This window comes from Anthonomus grandis, chromosome 5 (assembly GCF_022605725.1).
Source record: "Anthonomus grandis grandis chromosome 5, icAntGran1.3, whole genome shotgun sequence".
Lineage (NCBI taxonomy): Eukaryota > Metazoa > Arthropoda > Insecta > Coleoptera > Curculionidae > Anthonomus > Anthonomus grandis.
The window spans coordinates 24,849,796-24,875,904 of record NC_065550.1 but is presented as its reverse complement, the minus strand read 5'-3'; the positions used below and the strand labels follow the sequence as shown (position 1 = coordinate 24,875,904).

Sequence of the window (26,109 nt, the reverse complement as noted above, 5' to 3'; positions counted from 1 at the left end):
AAAAATAAAGAGGTTAGTGGTAAAACTGTCTGCTAATTTGAGTGTCACACCAAAGGTTCCAACCATAGAACTAGATCGTTTAGAGTTTCAATTTCTTAATTGATCGCAAGGAAACAAATATATGTATTAAAGTTTTATTAGCAACCTGAGTGGAATCTCTATAAAACCGCAAAATAAGGAAATAAAACAAGAAACTTTAGCAGCAAGGAACATAATATTCTGACGGTATTAAATTTATCAAAACATGGAACAACATCGATTCTGCGTTGGGCGCCAAAATGTTGAAGCTTTAAATTACCAAACGTTCAATTCAAAACTTGTTGTGCAGTTTCTAAACGAGTGTGGTACTAGTGGCAACCCCGCCTGCCTGAATCATCTTTTAATAATTAACTGACTCCGTCTAGCCAATTTGACTTCCTAACGACCCAAGCTACCTGCGCCCAAGTACCAGAGGTGTAGTGATTTCGTACGTTTACGACCAGTACCAAACGGTTTTGGTCTAGTCGAGGTGGTCTTTACAACCTGTACATACAATTGAAAAAAAAACCCGAACACTTCCTTTACGTGCGCGGTAGTAATTTTCCCGAGTGATCGTTGTGAATGACGTGAAGTGCGGTGGAGTAATAGTTTTATTATAGAAAATCTCGCGTGCATTTTGGATTTACGTTTTTGCAATAAAAATGGGAATTGATTTGTTGGTGGATGTCAGATTTTAAGTTTTATCGCCTGGTTTTTTATGTAGGTATTGTATTACATTGAGGTACTACGTTGTTTAAAATTGTTTTTTTACTGATAAAGAGTTTTATTTGGTCATTTCAAGCACTATTCTCATATGAAATTTATATTTCTTTTGGAGCATTTTGCACATTTCAAAAGCATATTTACATTTGAAGAAACGCAGATGCAAATATTTTAGTTTTACTTCTGCCTTATTGGCGCTGCAAAGTCGGGTGTTACATAATTCAAAGGTTATTAAACAAAAAAGAAAACAAAAATATATTATTCCACATAAAAACCAGATCCATACTTGGGAAAGAATCCTGGTGATAGCTCTTTTTTTGCAAAGCCTTGATTAAATACTTAAATCATATTGTATAATTTTTAAAGGAATACACATCTCTAAATATGAAACTAGACTTTAGTCTCGGGTCCTTATTTAAAAAAGTGTGTATTGTTATCTGAGAAACTAAATTTTGGTGAAATTACTAAGTTGATCATTTTCTGGAGAAAAAAATATTATAAGGATATATGCAGAAACTATTTTGATTACTAGTTTTCCAGCTATCAATAAAGTAATTTTAGGCGGTTTTTATATTTTCCTTGTATATTTTATCATTTTTGAAAAAAACCATAGTAAAATCTATTTTTGTTCCTTCTATTGTGGCTCCTAAACAGGTTTTTAGTGATTCCCACCTTTGTTGAGCCAGGATTGGAGTTGTATTCTGTAGGTATTGTGTGTGTTGATTTGCGATAGAGTGTCTTTAGGTGTCCGTTGTTGTTCTTTACAAAAATATCTAAGAAGAACCGTGCTGACTGAGTTTCTAATTCCATTGTGAACTTGATACTTGGCCTAATGTTATTATTATACTCCAGAAAGTTTACTAGCTCTGTTTCGTTTTGTCCGAAATAATAAATATGTCACCGACATATTGAAGTCACACCTTGGGTTTGGATTGAGCTGCCATATCGTGCTCCTCAAATTATATCGTACTCCATGTATAGATTGGATACCACTGGAGATAACGAGGAATCCATTGACCGGAGTTACGAAGACAAACCTCCAAAAGGTCCATCACTTTCTTCAGTGGAGTCCAGTGCATTTTGCAAGTGTTACGTGTTGTCTAAGTCTTCCCTTGATGAAGTAATTCTTCGATGAGCACATTTGTATAAAGACTCTCAACATCAAAGCCTAGTGGTAGGTCTAACGTTAGTATCGACTAAATGAGCTGAGTTTCTTAAGAGAATCCGTGTTCCCTTGCATTAGCATGTTCCGATGTTAGCAAATCCCTGGTTGCTTGTGATAGGTCGCAAAGGCATTCCTTCTTTCTTTAATTTAGGAACCCCGTAGAAATGTGGTGGTTTGCTATGGTGTCGAGTGAGTTTTGTTCATAATGGATCAGATATATAAGTAGAATACTTTTCAAGAGCCCTGTGAATTTTTCCCTGTACTGTTGGTGCGGGATATTTAGTTAGTAGTCGTTTGTATTCACTTTTATTCAGAACTTTGTCAACCTTGTTGTTACAGTTTCCTGCATCCATTACAATTGTTGCGTTGGTCTTGTCCGCTGGCAGGATCTTGATGTTGGTGCCATTTTTTAGATCATTGAGTTCAGACTGTTCCTGTCTGGAGATATTCGTTTGTGGTGGTGTCCTCCTTACCAGTTGGTTCAGAGTGCTTCTCATCTCATAGCAAAGTTCCTCCTCTTCTGCTCGAGGTAAGCTGGTTATGGTCTTGTTTGTGCATGTGGTTTTCAGTTTTTGAAACTTTAATCTTGGCGAAGATTGACTCATAGTCTCCATTTAGGATAAGTTCTTTGACTTATATTATAATTAGAGCAACACTGGAAAAAAATAGATCCTTGTGAGCATTTACTTTCCAATTACTGTCAAGATGCAGAAAGATCTAATGCGTTTCAGGTATGACCAGACTTCATATACCTGTGGTATATGACCCTGTAGAATAGTTGTCTTACTTGTTGAGAAGTATCTCCGTCGTGCTAATTTAAAATACAATGCAAGTTCGAAAAGTAGATTTTACTACTTTACCAATATCTGACCCTTTCAGAAATATTGATTTATGTGATAACCATAATGGTATCAAGTTTTGGATAATTTGGATTATGATTGCCGCTATATAAAAAATATATAGGATATCCCATTTCAAAAATTAATTCTAAAATTACTTGTATGGTATACATTTTCGACAACTAAAAGTAATTGAAAAAAAAAATTCTCTTTAAAGGAATTTGGTAATGCGTTGGGCGCCAAAGTTTCAATAACTTTACGTTCATTGATGTTTCATTATAAATAAACATAACATGCAAAATTGAAAATAAGAAATGGTGATATGTGACACTTAAGAAGTAACGAAATTTTTTAAAATATATAATTTTTATGAGGAGAGTCATACGGGTAAAGATTAAATTAATTTTAAAACATGTGATTATCTTTAATTAAAAAAAACTTTGTGGAGAATAAATTAATTCAACACTATTTACATTAAGTGCGAAAAGTTATTGAGTAGAAAACATTGTCGGTTTTGTGTGGTTTACTAAACAGAAGTTTTAGAAATTGTGAAAGTCAAAATATCTTGGTGCATTGCATTTTCATCCCAGATAAATGTCGATTTGGGATATAAATTATCGATACATTGGGAAATAACCAAAAGAAAAAAACGAAAATTTATGATAAATTGTTTATCCTGGGGGTTAGGTATATTCGTTTTTCAGTTAAACTTTTGAAAAGTTTTTGAAAATCGTCATCAATTTTTTTTAATATTCCTCTGGATTGTTTATTTTATTTTTTGTTATATTTGACTGGCATAAACATCATATTACATTTTTTAAAACATGTTTATATAAAAAAAAACATAATTTAAGGATTTACCCATCTCTGTAAAACATGTCATTTTTGCCTCAAGTATTTCTACGTTTTTTAACATGGACAAATTAAACTTTTATTTCCTAATTATCTCGGCCTATTTTATATTAAGAAATTAAGACCCTATATTTTGCAGTGCAAAATTTAATTTTAAATTAAATGCTATTTTCTTGCGTTTTTTTTAGTACACTTACAAAATACAGTTTAAGATGAAGTTTTTTGGCTGTACAAAATAATATGTTAGATATAGATGGGTAGATTAGTATTTTAACTGTTTTTTTTTTAATAGAAACTGGCTTAGTTTAGCGAGCACCCAAAGTAAAAAATATGAACAAACAATCCAGAGCTATATTTCAAAAATTAAAGCTGATGATGGTTAATTTACTTTTGTTAAAATTTTATTAAATGCTTTCAAACATTTTTGAAATAGAACCTTTTTGTTTTTTCATGTTTCGGTGGCTCTAATTCTATTTATTTATTTTCTTATAAATTTATTAGTGACATTTAATAGTTCCTTATGATTTAAAGAAATGCTAGCTTACAGATCTCTAAAATAAAATAAAAATAAATAAACATATTTGGAAAACTGTTTTTATCATCAAATACTAAAAAAATATCCACTCTTACTCTCTATTGCAAACAAGCAATTAATTTTCAACATTTTACAAGTTATAAATACATGGAGGAAACATGCTGTTTTAACAATAAAACGACTACAAACTCACTTCTGCGGGCTAAATACATTAAAAAAGTTGTTTATTTGTATGTACTAAACTTAATTACATAAAAATATCTGAATTTTAGTTCATAAAAAGCTTTAACTAAACTCAACCCGTTAGGCAAGAAAACCAAACGTAATTGATATCATTGAAATTGCTTTTTTATTAGTAGTTTTATGTAGGTTTGTTAATTACTTTTATTTTAATATCCTTGGTTTTAGGTTAAGTACCTGTTTTAGAACACATTCTTATGAATCAGCATTACAGCTTAGCTTACTTTGGGCACGTAGTACATTTGTATTGACAATAATCATTTTGTTGTATGGCATTAAAGGCAAATTAATTATCAAGTGTCGCAAGATATTGTGTTAGGTCATTTGCCTTTTGAAGTTTACTTAAATGATATTAACTTAGTTTTCTTAATTTATTTGCCGATGCTATACATGAAGACTTTAAAATAGGTAGTTCTTCATTAGAAATAATTATAGACGAAATGTCTCGAGTTTCCCACATGCAGAAGGAACTATTAAAGTGGTTGTTTTCTTTTTCTCGAAAAGTGAAACAGATATCTGCATATTCTCCATTTAAAATTAGACACTTTATATATTGGTATTATAGAAACAATAATGACGCTATGTTTCAAATTTCCTTTGAAACTTGACACACCCCTAGGCTTTGGCTCTATAAGCATAACGAAAATAAGTTTTCAGACAGTCAAAGATTATTGTATATACACCCAGGGAAAGTTTCTTCCAGAATTACAAAGCAATTTAGTTGGAGGGCTTCACCTCTAAAGAGAATGTCTAGTCGTTTACATTAGAGGCTCCGCGTTCTTTGCTTACACAAAGGTTTTCCACTTTGTTGCGGCGATGATACGCTCGACTTGGCGCACATACAACAACATATAAACTTTAGAAAATTTGGAGATATTTCAAAGGGACCCTCCTCCCCCTTAGTTTATTGAATAATAGACTTTAGATGCCTGCCTGATAGCGTCTGATTTTGATGGAGAAAGTTTATTTTTTAAAGGAAATAATGCTTTATTTGCCTGACTTGACACCTGATTACTTTGTTGCGAAGTCACGAGTAAATAAATGGTGAATATAGCGAATGTTGGATTTAATATATTTTTGCTTTATGGGTTTTTTACCCACGTCATCCTAAAATTATTGAAAATACCAGTATTATATCTTAACGTGTAAAATAAATACTTTCGGTAATATCTTACTCAATTTTAATTCTTTAAACTTAGGTGAATGAATCCGATAAAGCACTGAGTATAATGAATGATATTCTATGTTTCGTTTTGGTTGGTTTCCACAGGCAACTGCTTGTCATGAAATATTTCTGCATTAGTGTGAAACTGTGAAACTAGTTTCAGACTCGCTCTGAAGAAGTCGGCAGGATAATCCAAACAAAAACACTACGAACAACGTAACAAAGGTTAAATCTACAAGTATTTAATCAAAATATGTATTGACGTAAAATATGTATATCTTGAGTTTCCATAATTTATAAGAAAGTTTATCTCTGAAGTATTGCAGCTCTATTTATAATTTTTTTTGGATGTCATCGTAGTCGCACTAATTGAGTCTGGCTTTAATAGAAGATATCTATTATATTATACTATTCCGATATAGTTTTTGATTAAGGAATACTTTCATTGCATAATCAGTGCGTCAATATTCATTCTCGCACTTTTTACGGCATAAGCCCCTTTGGCGCCATCTAAAAGTTATGTTGTAAATCAAGAAATTATGTCACTGAGTCTGAAAAGGACTATTGAAACAAATCGTGCAAAAAGTATTGTCCCTATAGTCGCACAGTCGTCTCCCTTGCCTAACAGCTTGAGCTACAAACCTTTTTACTCATGTAGAGCTTGCGTATCTTAAAGGTTTCAGTTAGTCAGCTGTAGAGTTTTCAACCTTTCAGTGTCTCTGTAGTAACTTTTGTAACCATTCTTTGCAATTTTTTCAATTAATCTATATTCTCGACCTAGTAGAGGTTTCATAATGGGCAATTTCATAATTACTTGGAGTTTGTTTCATTACTATTTAATGGGCAAGCACGTTTGGCGCATTGCATGCGCAACATGCTATTATGGCTCTTGTAGACTATTTTTAATAAAATCATTTGAGGAATCTTTAAATGCATGTATTGTGGGTTTTTTATTTTAAAAAGAAAGACACAGTAATACCTGGATCCTTTTGCTTGGGCAGCTGAAAATGTTTAGTTTTTCAATTCTATGGCCCCTAAGTACAGACATCATGAGCAGAGTTTTCAAAAGGTCCATCAGAATTACATACACCTACATTGTAAAAATCATAATAGTAGAGATAGCCAAGAGCAGATCCCAAAATTTATCTCTGGATAACTTCACCCTCCAATAGTACAAAATTATATTACTCTCCATACATGTTGTGAATTCACTAGCGAGAGAAATCTCCTTGAACTAATTTGGGAAGCGTTTAATAGATCTTCAGCTCTAGTTTTATTTTGATCAATATGTTATATTGTATTAACTAGGAATTTAAATATAGATATCCTAAGTGAAAATGATATTCGATGGTATTTTAAACATTAATTTAGAAACAGCTCATATTTCAAATGAGCTGCAACAGGACTTACTAGATTGGAACATCTATGCAATCAATCTAAAATGTACCTAATATTTTTAACGTTTTATGAGAGTTAATTCTAGTTAGCCATCATTTACAGAGGTCCATAGTAAAAATCAGTGATGATTTGAACGCTTGCTGTGGATCGTTACTACCATCCTGCTCTTACTATTAAGGTTAAGTGAGAAGTTAAGGCTAATATCAGTTATAAGCATGTAGAATGCAAACTAATAAAAATCACCATATATAATTTCAGAAATGCCAATAAAATATAAATGTTATTCAATGCGAATAATTAGGCGAGTCTGTATAAGTGTAAGGTGCGATGAACCTGTACGTCAGTTTTACCAAATGCTAAATAAAATCCTTACAGAATGTGTTCAAGTACCAACTCAAGTTAAATAGTTAAAACGATTAAAGACGAAGAAATATTTTTTAATAAATTAAAAAAACAAATAATCAATTTTGGTATAATAACTACAAAACAATCAGGTAAAATATAAAAAAGTAAATAAAAAGAGCATGTAGTGAATATTCGTAAAGGGTTGAATTAAGTTTTTACACAGACCCAAATTATTTTTGCTTATACATTCTTAGTCAAAAAAATTAATGTGACATTATACCTGCTCAAGTTTACTATAAAGATATATCAGTAGCTGGCACGACAAATATTGCAGATATGTTTACACAATAATTTAGGAAGGTTTTTATAAAAGATACACCCTATATATCCAAATAAAATCTCTTTAATTTTTTTTTCTGTAACAATCTCTTTTCCACACAAGAAATAAAAAATGCAATAAAAAAACTAAAAGAAAATAGATCTGTTGAACCTGATAGACTCCTAGGTGATATCATAAAGGGATATGAAGATTTATTGTTGAAGGTTCTTCGTTACACATTCAATATCAGTCTAAAAACTTCAGCCTATCCTAAAGTTTGGCAAAAAAGTAAAGTTATCCTGTTATTTAAAAAAGGGAAAAGAATGATGTAGTTATATATACACCTGTTACTATATTACTTGAAGTTTCTAAAGTTTTCAAGATAGCATTGTTTCGCAGATTGTATGATAAATGTATGTTAAATATATCTGAATACCAGCATGGATTGCTGCGAAATAAATCTACATTAACCAATTTAGTAACATTTGTCCAGTTTGTTCACTTATCAAATCTTATTTGTTAAATAGGGAATAGTATGTTAATATCAGGGGAGCTAGATGTTCTACTAGTTGCTCTAGAGTAGCTCAAGGTTCGATTGATGGAATATCGAAAAGTTTACTTTTTGCAGATTATTTTAAAATATACAATTTAATTAGTACTACAATTGTTTACAAAATAATTTGAATTCTGTGGTGGACTTTGTTTTACTTTTAATATTAAAAAGTATTCTGTAATGTCTCTTACTTTGAATCGGAATGTTATATACCTATAGCTTGTGAATTCAGAAAAAGAGAGATTCTTGGGTTTGATAATGGACTGTAATATTCCCTTTACAGATTATTTTTGTTAGTATAATAAACGAGGAACATAAAATAATGAACTTCATCATTAGATGTACCAATTGAATGTAGAGTGTTATCTGAAACATTGTAATAATTTGATATTCCTATGACTGGAATACAGTAGTATTGTATGGTCTCCTTAATAAGAGATATCGATAAAAACTGTCGAACGCGTACAGCGAAAATGATTGAAATACATGTTTTATAAAAAAATTGGATATTATCACCACGCCAAGGGTGTGAGCACCGTTTACTTTTAAAGGAAGTGGAGAAATTATCTTTAAAAAATTGACAGATTAAAACTTGTCTTGTTTATATTATGTATAGCGCATTAACAAATAAAATTTAATTCTTCAGAACTTCTTTCAGTAATTCTTCTCTTTGTAAATAATGGAAATACAAGACAAAACAGACTTAGAATTTTAGACTAAGAACTCACCAGTTTATAAAATGTGTAAATATTTTAATACTTTTGCTAGTAATTTAGATTTGGATATGATTAGTTTGAATACCTTTGTAGAAACAATTGAGGATAGACTTTTTATTTCCCAGAATTAGATCCAATAGGTCGTGGAATTATTATATATTTGACTCTTATGTCATTTTATTTTTATTAATAAATATTTAGTTCTTATTTTTAGGTAATATGTATTTAAGATATTATATTATAGTTAGTGTCTGTAATTAGCCTCTGGCTGTTGATACTAGGAAATAAATAAAAAAATAAATAAGAAGATGAAAATTAGAGAGAGATTATAATATATCTTCCAAAACTCTCAAAGAAGTAGCGGAGAAGCTTGTAGTGCCTTAAATTCTGTATAAGCATTATGGATTTATGGAAAGAAAATTAACGGAAACAGGAGCTATTGAACTGGAGAACTCTGTAGACAAGCAGGTCTTTAGGTAGGCCAGTAGCAGTTTTTTATGTTTCAATTAGGAGAAGTTGAAACTCTAGACATTTTTTCATTACTGAGTTAAGGAAGGCTTCTCGTGTCAGTTGGAGATTATAACTCGGAAATATTTAACATTAATACAAGATTAGCTCAGGGCGTCATACTGGCTTTCATTTTCAAATTCAAAACAAATTTATTCATCATGAAGGTAAATAAATAATCATACAAAATTGTAGCATAATAATATACATATGTTGTACAACTTACCAAATACATGATAAATAGGACCATGCCTCGATTATAGAGAACCGTTTACACAGGTTCATCATAAGATAGAACCTGTGTGGCATAGCCCTTCAAAAACCTTAAAAGTAAAAAGTAAAAAAAAAAAGATTTTCTTAATTAATCGAGACATGCATGTGTTGAGTATCATATTTAAGTATTTAAGTAAGGCGAAGCAGGCGGGGGTTCTGGATGCGGAAAGGTAAATTAATTAATATTTATAACAATAATAAGTAGACGCCAATAGAAGATCGAGCGGCTCAGTTACAGACGGACAGACTCTTTTAATTTTTATTATAGATTAAGTATTGTTTTTTTGAGAATCAAGCAGTTTATTACGAATATATTTTTTAAATGCAGTAAACGGAAAACTTTTGCAATTAGCCGGAAGTCTATTCCAAAGTTGAGAGGCGACAAAAACAAAAGATTTTTGAAAATTTGCTGTTCTATATTGTGGTATTCTAAATAAATTTATAAATCTAGTGTTATGCTCATAAAGAAAATTTGTAAAATTGTTAGCTAAATATAATGGCTCCCTAGTTTTTATAACTTTATACACGAAGGAATACATGTGATATTTTCGACGATTTTTCATATTTATTCATAATTAATTTATTGCTTAAATAAGGAGAAATGTGACTTCTAAATGGAATTTTGTAAGATTGTGTTTATTTTTTTATCAATGGCCTAGAACCCCTAGACCTGACAATCAATAATTGATGAGACATCCATGGAAATCTCACTACAGGCTGAAAGCTCACTAAAAAAGGGAATCACTTCAGTCTGTAAAGCTATAAGTGAACGAATTGATGATAAAGCACAAAGCATCACATCAACAGTTCTTTTTCTCGTTTTTCCATCTAAAGTTTATTCTGTAGTAACGAATCATAAAATCATCAAAATAATCTGGGTTTTGCTAAAACCGCCTAGTAAAGTCATATAAGGTACTTCCAAACGAGGCAACCTAATCAGAAAAGATTGAAAAAGAGAGAAGTGGAGGAAAAAAGGTCAACGCGAAACGGTAAGCGGAAAAGCTGTAGACACCTCCCGTGCCGCTTCAACGGTGTTTGCTGGTCAACGCGGCTTTTAATCGTCAAATGCGACGTTGCCGTATCGGTCTCTTATCGTCGTTTAACCAATCCGATGGTGCATTTAAGATATAACGGAGCCAGTGACTCATGCAAGAACTCGTTTTTGTCTTTGTACCTTTTCATGCAACCCAGTGGCGTTCACGTGTTTACGTTTGTTGTTGTGGTTTCGGATCACTATTTTGTATCTTACTGACTGATATGCATGTTTAATTTGGAAGTGGAGCATTAGCGGTTTAATATGCAATGTGTTGTGGTTTTACATTGCTTGCTGTAATAGAAAGATAATATCAAGAATATAATGAAACTTCTTTGTTTCCTTTATTTACATTTAGGAACTGTTCATTGTTTCGTTATTGATCTTTGTTGGGATTGAAAGAGATCACAAAGGCAATTTTTGCCGTAAATATTATATGAAGAGAATTCGCTTCCCAAGTGGAAATTCCACGTCGTACAATGCAATATCAGCATATGTATCAATCAATATAAGCACATTTTATTTTACTACGAACTGTCCTCATTTAGTTGCTTTTATTTAATAGATTCTGGAAAGTCTATAAATTTTAAATTGGATTAAGGCTCTTAGTATAGTAAAATTCAATTGAAGTTAAGCGACAAATCCGATATTTAAATCTTCCGCCAAAGAGTTGCGTCATTTTTCAAAATTCGAGACACTATATTCCTAAGGATTACAAGTGTTTTAGGTAAACAAAATAGTAATGAATTCTATTGTTTGTAATCTGATAAACTTGCTTACGAATTTTGAAAAGGATTTCTTCAGTTGCAGCAAACTGAAATTCTAATTTTCACGTTTCACGTTCACGTTGAATAATTGTATACGTTGTCGAAGGCTTTTAAGAATTATTTAAATATTGATCCATTACATGATAATCAAATACCTAGTTAATACTGAAAAATGCTTGTGGTACTTTTTTTTAATTTATTCTTAAGAATTGCGAGTGTTTTAAGCAAACAAAATAGTATTGAGTTCTGTTATGCTTGTAATCTAACTTGCTTAACAATTTTGAGAAAAATTTAATAAAATTATTTTAAAATTTCTTTTGCTAAATGAACCTTTCAAATTTCTTCATTTGTAGCAAACTGGAATTCTAATTATCTATGTTGAATAATTGTCTACTTCGTCGAAAGCTTTTAAGAAGTCATTAAATTTGCGTAATTAACTTTTTATTTATAATATTTGTGTTCCAAATGATGAAAACGAGACTTAAAAATACACTCTTTCTATCAACTTCAGTGTCTGAGAAAGCCATACATTACATATTAATTTAAGAAGTCTCATAAAGTAGAACTAAAATTTAAATTTTGCGCCATAGCAGATCTTCAACATCCCGTATAAGTGCGCATTTCAATGTGACCTAGAAGTCACTGTTTTTGATTTTATGTAACTATCTTTCGGGTCATCTTTCACTCACTTAACATGTGATTGTTCTTTGTCCTTTCATCTAAAACCATTCTTAGACCCCTTCAGTTACTCTGCCTAAAGTAGGCTATCCTCCTCGAAATTGAGAACTACTTAACTCCACTGCACAGAAAAACAAATTTGATATTCAAATTTCCCACTGAACTTTTAGCTCTCGTTACAATTCCTAGGATTCGTTATGTTTTGAGAGGTATATGATCTAATAGTTCTTATCTAAATTTCGCCTCTATTAAGTATTTTTTAGCTATAGTTTTTAGGTTTCGTGTTCTAAAAGATTCATACATTTCATATTAATAGCCGCGCTCAATATAGTAAACAAGAATTCAAATGTTCGATTACAAAAGCGTAATATTCATAGTTCAAGCGTAATATTTAACTCTGTTTACAACCTCGCTGCAATTTTGACAGTTAAGGGTGCTTTTGGTTTTTAAGGCAGATTCACATCTGCTCAATATCGTTCATCTATTGTTTTATTAGTGTTTAGGAAAAAACAAACATTCATAAAATGAATAGGTAAAAATAATCATTTACCATTCATTCCAATTTTCGTTCTGTTATGATATTGCTGCAAGTGTCGATGAGACCTATATCACTCAATTCATGTGTTGGAAAGACCCTAGAAGTAACAGTAAAAAACAGACTTGAAATCAATAAACTTAAAACTACCCCAGAGACAGATAGGTTTCAGGAGAGGAAGAGCATGTATAGAAATCTGACTTTCACTTAAAATACACCAAAACTTTCAGAAAAATACGATGGTAGTATTTTTGGATATTAAATGTGAATTCCGTAAAAAACCTAATGGTGATATAGGAATAGGGGGAAAAGTTGAATTCTCATTTATATATCCTTATATCAGTTTTTAAATTAGAGAAATATAGGAATAAAGTGATGTTTTTCTTGTTTAATTGGACGAGTTAAAGGAGAAATACACTATTTCTGCCTATGACAACGTGGATAGTTTTAAATGATATGAAGTTTTGCTAGATAATAAAGTTCATAGAATATCAAATCGAATATTTAATTTGCTTTACAACAGGGAAGCCTACATCATAGAAAGAACCCACAAAATCATTGGACCAAAGATCATAACAACAGAAACCCCAAAACCATACTTCAAGTATACCAAGCTTTAATGATCAGGATTATGGCAGTCAAATACTGAGTCCATTAACAAATGCAAATAAAAACAGGATGAATACAGTTCAGTATCAAGCACTCAGAATTGCATTAGGGTGCATAATATCTACATCCACTAACTTACTACTAGCAGAAATTAAAGAAACCGGTCTAGATTATAGAAGAATGTAATTAACAAACAAATTAGTGGCCAAATATCTTAAAGTAGAAAACGATAAATTATAAAACGTAAAGATAGGATATTTTAGCATAAAACGACCAACTAATAGACAACAAATAGATCACATGAAAAATGCATACGTAACAAGTAATCCCATGTTTGGGTTAAAAACGGAGAACAAAACATAAAAAAAAGATTTTAAAAATTAAAAATATCTTAAATACCACCACATTTATGCAGATGGATCCTTTGATGGGACGAAAAGACAAGCAGGGGTTGGCATATATTGTCCAGAAGAATATCAGTTATTCATCCATATTACGAGATAACACCCAAATATGTACAGCACAGATTATTGCAATTGATAATAGTGTCAACTATGGCCTAGAGAAGGATATAAAGCAATGTATAATTATTATCTATTTAGAAAGTGCAATTAAGGAAATAAATTTTACAATGATCAAAATTGAATTAGACCACATCACATATCTAACTAAACAAATTATATTGGAGGCAAATAAGAATGAATTTGACATGAATTTGTTATTCAAGGTTGGCTTGAATAACGGGACATCTGGAGATAGAAGGAAATATTATACCTGACAAATTAGCAAATATAATAGTTGAAAAGTGGAAAGAGGCATGGAAGAAAACTCTGAACAACAAAGACAAGCAGTATACATATAAATGGAGCTCAATAAAAAAAACATGGTTCTCTACAGGAGAATTTGTTGGTAGAGGACATATGACAACGTTTTTACGCATGACAACGACATTTTTCAACTCCTCAATATTTACATAGACTGGGTATTAATGTAAACCCAAACTGCTCGTGTTTAAAGGTGTTCCTAATCTATATGATGGGACGATGAAGATGTTCCAGAAAGTGAAAAATAAATAAGTGAAAAGTGTAGTATATTGAAAAGTTAAAAGAATCTAAAAGCAAAGGCTACACAACAGGGGAGGGAGATAAGGAAGACAAGAAGTAACTAAGAAAGACATTGCTAGATTTGAGAGGACAGAATAAAAATTCGTATTATAAATTGTCTGGTAACCTGGTAAGAGGGTTCATAAGGAAGAACAGAGAGAGAGAGAGCTTGTAGACAAATATTGTTAGAAGTCTTCAGGATCACAATTTCGAGATTATATTCTCCGAACGTAAATTTTCCATAAAACGAATTTTCGCTATTTCACGCCACTGTCCCTTTCAATAATCTCCTCCATCTCTCCCGCCGCGTGCAGTCGAGCTGCTGTTTGTCCAACCTTTCGCTGAAGGCGGTTCTTCTCGTCCGCTCCGCAGTCTTTTATCACTGTTAATTCCATTAACCTTTATTATAGCTATTCAATATGGCAGATTGCCCGGTATTTTATTGCGACTTTGTTGCGTAAGCTGCGCAACACTGCACCTGATGTGCATTCAACTAGAAATCTTGTTTACACCGCTTCTTCTAAATTATCATAATTTTTTTTTAATTATGGAGCGAATAATCTGTTTCAAATCACATTTATTGATCATGACCTGCTTCTGTTTGTTATTCTGTCTCATTTATGAATGAACGAATAAGATTAGCGAGGCGAACAACGTCCCCCTGGGGTTCTTCACGTAAACAAATAAGCTCTTTTACCTGTAAAGTGGAGAACCAAACAGAACCTGATTCGCAGGTGAGATGCGTTTATCTCGAAGATATGATGGTCGAGTTACGAGTTCCAGGTAGAGCGGATGTTGGGTAATCTCTCACCGTGACGTGGGCATTTTTAAGAACAGTTTAAAGACTCTCTAGGGTGATTTAGTAGATTAATAGAATCAAGATTGAGAGTTTTATGGTTTATTTTTCTGGTGTCTGGGATTCGGGCTCTTTTACCAGTTTATCTGAGGAATGTCTATAGAATATCTTATTACATGATGATTTTCAAATTCCATCAAAAATTTAGTAACAACATTTATACCGTAAAATTATAATCATTTTAAAAATTATAACCTTGAAGGGGTGGGTTGAATGCCCTCTATATTCAGAGTGATCTGTTATACTCCAGTAACAGCAAAAAGGCTTAAAGTCAAATTCAGTGTATTATATTGATATATTGGTGTTTTGCTTAATTTAATCATCGTCAGATCTAAAAAAAACAACGCCTTTAATGTAGATTGAAATTCTAAAAAACAATTAAATGAAGACATTCATGTTATAAAATCGACGAAAAAGGGAAACGGAAAGGCTAATTTAAACGTACCATTTTAAAAACAAAGCAAATATAATATAAGGGTATGGTTCAGGTTATGAAACAAGCAGGTAAAACTTTATATTATGTTGACAATTACATAAAATAAAAAAGGTTGGGTTGGGTTGTATTATATAACCCTGTGTGTATGTTGATATTTAAAAAAAATATGTTGAATGTCTGAGAAGCTCTGGGTATGTTGATAATTTTGAAAAGAATATTAAGTTTGATTGATATCTGATTAGTCCTGTTAAAAAAAAATAGAAAGGGTTAATTGGTCTCGAGTACGGTTAATCCCTATTAGGTTGGAGCCATTCAGTCCCATAAACTCGGATTATGTTGATAATTAAAAAATAAAAAATTAAAAGAACTGTACCCCAATTCAGTTGAAAGTCTGATAAGGCCTGTCTAAGTTGATATTTAAAAATTGTTGAGTTCGATTTGAGATTGGTTGACTATCTGATAAGCCCTAAAAATTGAACAGAGTTGGGTTTGAGCTTATGTGGTTTTAACTAAACTATTTTTCATAACAGATATTTAAAATTGGCCTGAAAAATTGAGAAAGTTTGAGTTGGATGTTTAATAAGACTTCGATAACGAAATTTTTAATTCATTGAGTTTTAAAAAAACAAATAATGAGTTAATGGGTATAACTATTAACTCCACTGCAAGAATGGACTACTTCTTCAACTTTAAATAATGAGTTATTTTGTTGGGTATTACGTCACTGGTGTAGTAAAAAGCAATTTAGAAAATACTATCTTATACGCTCAATTATTAAAAAGAAGAAGAAAATTTTAATAATTGACCGTATGACATAGTATTTTCTAAATTGATTTTTACTATAACAGTAATGTAATACCTACCCAACAAAATAAGTAACTCATTATGAATTCCTCACAATAGATTTTAAAGCAATAATGTCTATTTTTTTACTTTTATAATTATATATTTATTTTCTTTTCAGGTAAGACACTGTTTGATATTTTTAAGGAACACAGTGGCGCCCCTTCATGTATATATCGAGTAAGTATCCTTATTCATACAGAAGAACTGTTCCTTATTTTGTAATATTATGTTTTGTAATATATATGTTTATGATAGTAGAGTTTAAACAAAATAAAAAAATTTAATATAAGGAAATATTATAGGTCATAGGTCAATCTTACGTGAAAATCCTATACTCTATTTCAGAAGTGTATAGAGCAATAAACTGGGGAATTCCGTTCTGTTTGGCTACATTTCGTGGTAGTTCATAGGCGCAGGTACTTATAATATTTATGAATTTAATTTTCACGGATTAAATGCCTTTATTTTGAAAGAGATTAAATACTAAATAAATACTTTTAATCCTTTTGTATAGGTACCTATCTTTTAACGCTTTTTAACATGCAAAAATGGGGTCAGGTAATATATACAGACTATAAATACTTTTAAATCATATTTTAAACGTTAGTAGTCACTGCTACGCTGTAGTGTAATCACAATATTATTATCCCAATATTTAAAAAATGGAGGTATTCAGTCCAACGAAAAGATGTACTAAAAATTCTCCACTATCGCTGAGTGAAAAAGTTATTATTTTAAATGTACATGATTGCATAAAACACGATTACCCTAGTTTTACTATGCAAGAAATTGTTGAAAAATGTTCTCGAATGAGTGGAATTGGAAAGTCCACCATTTTCAAATTGTTGCGGGAAAGAAAAGTAGCAGGTCAAGTGGAATCTCCCAAGCAAAAGCCAGGACGACCTACAAAAGTCCTTGATGAAAATGCTAAATGTATAATTCGAAGAAAAGTTCACTCTTTTTATTTTAAAAAGGAAATACCCACCCTAGACAAAATTTTAATGGAGCTTGGCCGAGATGAGAGTATTCCGTTGATAAGTAGAAAACTTTTATGGAAAACTTTAAAAAATATGGATTTTGCCTGGGAAAAGCATAACCGCAAAGCACTTTTACTGGAGAGCGACGAAATTGTTTGTTGGAGACGACAATACTTGAGAAGTATCAAGCAGTACCGCAGGGAGCAAAAGAAAGTTTTTTATCTTGATGAGACGTGGATTAACGAAGGTTATATAGTCCAAAAAATGTGGCAAGACAAAAATATAACCAGTGCTCGCCAAGCTTTCATAGAAGGCCTGTCTACGGGTATTAAAGTACCTTCGGGAAAAGGAAAAAGACTTATAATCACACATATTGGAAGCGAAGAGGGATTTTTAAAAGAAGGTCTGCTAACCTTTGAGTCGACTCGCACAGGAGATTACCATGAAGACATGAACTCAGACGTTTTCGAGGACTATTTTGGTGAAATGATAAAATTTCTTCCGGCTAATTCGGTGGTGGTTATGGATAACGCAAGCTATCATTCACGGCGAATAGAGAAGCCGCCAACTTCAAGTTGGAGAAAGCAAGAAATTATCGATTGGCTGACTGCAAAAGGTATTGCGTTTGAAGCAAATTTGATAAAAAAAGAACTGCTGGCAATAGCAAACTTACACAAAACTCGTTTCATGAAATACGCCGTGGAAGATATAGCCGAAAAATATAATATAACTGTACTGCGCTTACCGCCATATCATTGCGAACTAAATCCTATAGAACTGATATGGGCGCAGGTAAAAGGATTTGTAGCAAGACAAAACACGACTTTTAAAATGAAAGATGTTAAGCTACTGTTTGATCAAGCCATTACGGAAGCGACACCAGAGAATTGGCGAAAAGCAGTCCAGCATGTAATTAAGCAAGAGGACAAAATGTGGGATCTTGACAACCTCATCGATCAGACAGTCGATCCTTTAATTATAATGTCAAGAGGTGATGACAGTTCGTCAGATGACGAAGAAGACTACAATCTATTATAATTTAAAATTGTTATACACTGTTCAAAAAGTGCCAGATCCAAAAGTGACATTTTCAACTGTTTTACTCTACATATTATGTTCAATAAATTTGTGAAAAAAATATATTATTCCATTTAAACAAAAGTAACTGTCTAAAATAAAAAAGCATTTAAGTACATTAATTATAAGGTAAAAAACAAGTCCCAGTTGCACGCCTTTGGCGAACCGTTTTCAATGTTTATCAGTGGGTAACAATGGGCAAAACTCATAAATTGACCCAAAACCGGGTGGCACTACCTGCAATCAACGAAAAGAAAGAATTTTACATTGAACCTAATACCCAACTAAGGTAGTGGCATAAAATATTGGTGGATCACCAGGTACCACTTTTGCATACCTAATGAGGTTTTATTGCTCTACACACTTCTGAAATAGAGTATAATAAGAAAAAAGCTAGTATGAATTTCTTTTTTCATGGTTCTAACTCATCTGCAGGAGCTACAATTTCCTGGATAGTATTCTACTAGGATCGCATATCGAAGTAGATTACACCCCATCACAATAAGTACCAAATTGTCCTATGGTTGGAACCTTTGGTGTGATACTCACAAGTTGGTTAGTGGTAAAACTAGTTTGTGATTTGACTGGGGTTGTGCTTGTTTTTAGTAGAAATTTAGGAAATGCATCTTTTCACATCTCAAAATATGCAATTTTTTACAGATTTCAAGTCCAAATTCCTTTGTCACCTGATCACCTGGTTTGAAATATAAAAAGGTTTCCTCACTATAAATAATTTTTACTGTGGCTTATGTAATGTATCGTAATTACATTTTATAAAAAATACAGGTTTCTAAGGCGACTCGAAGGACCAATATAACCATCTCAGTCTAAGGTATTAAAACGAATTAAAATAATCTTTTTTTTTATGTAATTGAATAAAGTACGCCAAAAAAAATACAATTTTGAGAAGATCCAGATAGTAACATAGAAATAAAATGAGGATATAGAAAAAAAGTGGAAAAGTTTAATACTCTGAGTCTGAGGTATCAAATAATAGTGTTTCAGGCAACCATAATTTCCAAATAAGGCACTAGTATCTTTCTTCTTCGTGTATCACCTCCTAGAGGAGGTTGGCTATCATTGTTATGCGCACTTTATTTGCAGCTGCACGAAACAGTTCATTGAGAACCATTCTTTATGTTCTTTTTCTTCTATCCTGACCATGCCTTCTCTAAAGTTTTCCCTCCTTAATATTATGAAACAATTGGGATTTTGAGCCTCTAATGTGTGTAAAATATTAAAGCTTCTTTCTTTTTAGCGTTTGATAAATTTCTTCTTCTTTGTTAATACGACGCCGCACGTTTGTAGCTCTGTCGATCCACGAAATCCCCAACATGGGACGATAGCACTCAAACACCAGTTTGTTAAATTTATTTTAGCTGTTTTAAGTGTCCACGCTTCGGCATCATATAACAGAGTGGAAATGTATAGCATCGAAGTATTCTCGTCCTTCATTTTAAGTTCATGTCCTTGCTGCAAGAAACTTTTTTTTGAAGTTTGATAAAAGATTTTTAAACTATTTCAATTCTGCAGTTTATTTATTGTAACTGTTCAGCAGTTTCGTCTATTATTATGTCTTAATATTTATAATGTTGAACTCTTTCAATTGGAACGTTATTATTTATTAAGTTTACTATTATATATTTTTTTGTTGCTTTGTGATAACCATATATTTTGTTTTCGTCAAATTCATATATTGAGTCCATATCGTTTACAAGAGTCGTTTATTTTTTGGAGCAGATTCTGCAGATCTTCAATGCTCTGTTATTACTGTATTGTCGACATTTCTTGTTGGTCGTTTATTTTTATTCCTTTGTCCCTTTCTGCAAGAGTTTCCTCAAAGATTGTTTCACTATAAACGTTGAAAAGGAGACAAGACAAAATACACGCTTGCTGAACAGCACGCTGTATTTCTATATCTTTAAATAAACAGTCCCCAGTACAGGTTCGCTATTAGTCTTATATCCCAAGTATTACAATTTTTCCTTTGGAATATTTCTATTAATTTTTTCGTGTTAAACTCTGTCAAACGCTTTCTCAAAATCTACAAAACGAATGTATAAATCTTGATTCAGGTCCAGACATCTCTGCATAATCCAGTGCTTTCCTTGTACCCTTTCTGAACTCTAGCTGGTTGTTAACTGCCATGTCATCCATCCCAACGAGAAGATCTTTTATTATTTATTAACTGAATTACTTCCTTGAACACGTCAAAATTCACATAAAGTAAAAACTGTCTGAGACAGAACTCCTATCCAGCCCGCAAATTAGGTTAATAGTAGTCTTTGTAATACTAGATACTAATTTGTTACTTTTCGAACAGTAGAAGGTATTTGTATTATTAGCCCTAAAATCAGATAAACAAGAATGAGTAGAACTAAGGCCCCTGAAGTTATTGACAACTTTCCAAATTGCAAGCGAAGGAAGATATTTTCAGTCTCGTGGTTAACCATGGCTTCCTGCTATTTTTTTGTATAATATTGACAACCGGAAAATAAACCTGAAACAGTTGTTAAAGTTTCCTTAGATTTATTGTTTCAACCATCGACTTCGACCATTTAGTTGTTATAGCGGTTATCTCACAAATTAATTCTTGTTGTCTAAACTGCATAATTTGTTTGTTTTATTTAAAGTATGCAAAGTACTCTGGAACAAATACTTTACATTTAATTGAAACTGGAGGATCTGGTCATTTTCGAGCAATCAATGTTGCGTGATTACGTACCCATACACGGAAGTTCATTACTAGGAAGGCCATTTTATCCTGTAAAATTCTTTCCGGTCAGAAAACTGAGCGGAAAATAAAACTGTTGGCGTACACTAGCACAAAATGTTTTGTCGACTTTTCCGCTAAATCTCTCATGCAAGTCCATCACTTTACATCTTGAACGTAAAACAATCCTTTCAAATCCCACTAATGCAAACTATGATTTTTTAGATCATTCTCCTTAAAAATGAATCTCGAAGGATTAAGCGATAGTGTATTCGAAGAAATTTGTCATCTTAACTCAATTTTGCCATGATGTGTCGTGCCAAGAGTATTGTAATTAGTTGTCATGGAATATAGACAAAAAAACATGTTGCCTGTGTTGGCATAGCTATAATGACGTATTATTCAGGAAATAAAAGAAAAGAAAGGTGTTGGTTTAAAAATTGGCTACTGAAGCGGAAAATGTAGATATAGTAACGTAAATCTTTTGAGATAGTTAGAAATTAGTGAACCAAATGATTTAAAAAACTATTTAAGAATGAACATGAATGATTTCACTGAATTATTGAGATTAGCTGGTCCTTATATCCAAAAATAAAACACTATAATAAGGGAGTGCATAACACCTGAGAAGAGGCTAATTGTCTCCTATTTATGAGAAGACACGAAAAAATGCCGTCAACAATCTTTTGGAAAAGTCCAAGCACACTAACCAAAGTTACATCTTGTTAACATATCCTGTTACGACAAGTGCGTCGTAGTTTCGTAAAGGAATTTTGTACTCGCATTTTATCATTTAATTGGCTACTGACTGACATTCATTCTTCGGAGATTGATATTTTCCAGCGGAAAGAATGCCCGGGTGTGGGTACCTAATGCAAGAGTTTGGCAGAAGTTATGACACTAGAGAAAAAATAAAAACCCCGAATCTGGGTCTCAAAATATTTCTCGAGCAGCAGGTCATCTCGTGAGCGTTTCACTAGTTTATAAGGTCTGATGATCCTTTTTTAAGCGAAACATGTAACCTTCGGGCATATAAAAAAAAAAATATTTTAAGACCGATACTTGGGGTTTTCATTTTTTCTCTACACGTAGGTCTCTTTGAGATAATGGACGAGTTCTTTCAGTTATGGCACTGCCAACTGGACTTGCCAATCTGTAATGGAAGATAAATTTATTTTTTTGTTCCATTTCTTACATGAATTATTAGGCGTATTAGAAACAAACGATCAAATTCTGCACAAACGGGATGTTGGATTTAGATGGATTAAAGCTGTATCAACTACGAAGAACTGATGAACACTTCAGTAAATTGAACCAGTCAAATAAAGAGACAATGAAGTCTTTCAACGTCAACGATCATCGCGTTTAAACGCTTCGATCGTCATTAAAACTATAGAAGAAGGATCACAAGCAACCAACCTCATTGAAAAGTAGGTCTCTGGAGGTCTTAGATCATATTTCAAATGAATTGAAGGGCCGCTTCGATGTGAATGGTGAGATTCTGACTTCACTATCTGGGTTTTAGAAGACGTCAATATCGAAACGTTCGAACGAGGTATCCTGAAACCCCTCAAAAAAATTGGTTTGACATTACCATCGCAGATTCAAATTTATTGAATATGAAATTTTTTGCATTTTTAGACAAAATTTATTTGTTTGAAGCTTGCGAATCATTTGGAAGCAGTACATCAATTAACGAATGTGCTCTTTTTTCATTTGCACTTCACTTAATTGCAAACTTCTCTTTTTTAGCTTTCGAGAAAAAAGGTTAGATTCAATTGTTTGGATAATATCAGTCAAAAGTTAAGTGGAAAAAATCGAAGAATTTAACTCTTGCCAAATGTTTTATAAGTGCCCCGTGAGTGGCGATCCTGACTACGGTCCTGTTTCTAATTCAATTAGATGAACCAGTTAAAAAAGTTACCAAAAAGTCTTAAGTAAATATTTAACCAACTCATTCAAACATTTTAATGGTAAAGGGTTTAGTCAAGCAACAAGACCTCTCTATCAACGCGAGACCTAAATAAATGTTTAGGCGGTCGTCCATTGTATGTAAACTATAGTTTATTAAATGCACGGGAACATGTTAACAACGAAACCCGCACGTGTTCCGGCATTTAAAGACGCGGGCCTCGCTTCAAAACTTTATGCCTACATTAATGCCCGTTGTTCAGTTTCTCGTCGGCTATTTCGCTCTCTTATATGTGAAACTAAAGGTTAGTAATTCGGTTATTGTATTGAAATTTTCGTTGGTATAATTGATTATTGTCGACATCAGAGGGTGGCGTTTTAGATCATTAGTCGCGTGTATGTCTAAGTGGTTACCTTTTATTCAGACAAGTTTTTAATGAATGTTGATTAGCTTAAGTCTGTAAAAGAAGCAGTGACCACAGACTTCAAAAAAATAAATGTATTTCTTTGCATGACAGATTGGGCCTCAAAAATGTCTTGAAAAAAATGATTTTTCAGCATGGTTCGGACAGGAGTGAGAAATAAAATGTCATGAAGTTAAAAAAAGTTAAAAATCATATTTCTCTTCTTTTCAGACACAATGATCTATTTTAATTCCAAATGATATAATGCTTGTATTTGAAGAGCCAAGTAACATAAGGATAATACAATTTTATGATGATTCTTGTAGAAATGGCGAAATAAATGTAGGAGTGTAATGAGGTAATGAGGCAAAGAAGCATTTTTATTTAAATATTTTTTTCTTAAATTTTTCGGCATAGGCGACTCTAACTTAAATCAAAATATGTAAATCCAGACTAATCTTAAAAAGTTTATTTTAGATTACTCCCTGGATATTCTGGAAAGCATTCAGAAACATTTTCCATTTCTTTACTCTTTTTGGACCTTCTGAAAATTGTGTTTTCCTGGCAGAATATTACAGGGACAAGCAGAAAATAAGTTATTTTTCTGAGAATATACATTTTTCAAGGAATATCTCTATTTATTCCTGAAATTGGCAATTTTGATAGGATTTCATTCTAATCTTTTTATGTAGCATTAACTAATGAATCAGTGAGGCTGAAGGCTCATATATAAAATCCGAATATGTTTTGATCATACCTTCATTCACCCTGAATCCAGGTACATTTTTTTTCTTAACCTATAATTGGGTATAACAATTACCTGTAATTAAATAATGTTCTTTATATTTGAATTTAACGTTGATTCCATCCAAAATTAAGTTACACATCACCAAATTATACACGATTTCCCTCTAAGGCTCTACACTTAATAAATTATTATTATATCTTGAATCTGGAATTTAATTTTCTACAAGCCGCAGCTTTTCCAGGTATCTTGCCTAAGTTTACTTTTGAGGCACACAACAAAAACTCGAAAACTATGCAGTAAAGAAGTTTTATTAATTATTTTACCTTTTGGTTTTCCCAGTTACTTTGAGAGTCGAAAAGTTGCGAGGTTATATTTTATAATTTTAAAAAACCCTCTGACAAATTAATAAAATATGAAAAAAGAAAAATTTCAGCGAAAACAAAACTGTTTTTTTTGTTGTAAAACGAAACGGTTTAAAATGGGCTTTTGCACTCGCGGTGTTTTTGTTCATCCAGTCCAGGTATTTCATTAATTAATCTCATGTTTTCACTGGATATTGGATCTCTATTCAGCTGAAAATATTCGAAACTATGTAATCCAATTATGTAATTTTATTTGAATTTTTTTCATCTATAAAAAAATTACACTTAATGCTATAGGTCTGGCCTTTTAGCATAAAGAATGACTAAGGCGCATGATTCAATTATACCAGAGGCATGTTTTTATCCCATACCAAAATGCTGGATTATTATGGTATATGAGCCAATCTGTAAGAATAAGAATACTTTTAAAGATTGGCAAAAATACCATTTTGGAAGATTATTTTTCAACTCAAAATCTCACATGTTAGAAAATTTGTTAGTTACAAATATGCGGATGATCGTATTGGATCTGGAAGTACGAAAATATGAAAAAAAAAGTTGGATATATGAACATAAAGCCCATAGGTGTCAATCGGACTTCAAAGTTTCGGATTTTTCATTTTTCAGCTACATCCGGGCGTGCATTTCTTTCACTTATACTAACTACACCAGCCACATATTCTCATCGAATTATGACTCTTTGAAAATTTCCGAAAATGCCGTTTTTGATCATAGTTCTTTCTCCAATTGTTTTCTATGGGCAATATAGACGGTCACTCTTTTTAATAAATCCTTAAAGTTTATGAGAAAATAATGCAAAATTTGAAAGAGCACAGATCTTATGGAATCTGAAATACCAAAATTGTTTAGTTGTTTAGGTAGTAACGTGCTATCTTCAGACCGTACAGTCCACATGCTACATGCCATGAAGGTTGCAGGTTGACTCTATTTATATAGATTTTTCTAAAGCATTTGACCCAGTCAACACTGCTGCTACAATATTCCTCTTCATAAATTGAGAGGTTGGTTGGAAGGTTTGGTAGGAAGAAAGAAATTCTTCATCTTCATCTTCTCTCGTCCACTAGCACACCTCCTCCAGGTCATGCCAAATCTTTTTCTGTGGACAGCCTACACTTCTTTTTGATGTTTTAGATCGGTATCGTATGAGTGCTTACCCACTGCTCCGGAGGAATTCTGTCCATGATGTCTTTGACATTTGTGCGACGTTAATTTCCGTATTTCTTATTGGATTCGTGAGACTTATGCCAAGCATTTACCATTCTACAGGTTTCTGTGTTGTTCTTAGCTTGGTTGCGTTTTTTTGAGTTACTGCCATCGTCCCTATTCCGTACGCCACTCCCGGCATAATATGAGCTTCCCGCAGCATTCTCTTTAAACTAATCGGT

General features: G+C 32.3%; 1 protein-coding gene across 12 annotated transcripts in view; it reads left to right on the top strand.

Moving 5' to 3' along the window:
* LOC126736849 (transcriptional enhancer factor TEF-1) overlaps window positions 1–26,109 on the top strand; it is a 166,326-nt gene that overhangs the window by 90,691 nt on the left and 49,526 nt on the right. For 2 of the 12 annotated variants that reach the window (XM_050441401.1, XM_050441403.1), the window contains exon 3: window positions 16,630–16,692. The exons of 4 other annotated variants lie outside the window; for them this stretch is intronic. In XM_050441401.1, coding sequence (XP_050297358.1) covers window positions 16,676–16,692 — 17 coding nt within the window. In that variant the 5' untranslated portion in view covers window positions 16,630–16,675. Of the gene's footprint in view, window positions 1–491; window positions 739–16,629; window positions 16,693–23,346; window positions 23,495–26,109 lie in introns of those variants that run through there. 6 more of the 12 variants (XM_050441400.1, XM_050441406.1, XM_050441405.1 and 3 more) reach the window with 5 other exon arrangements.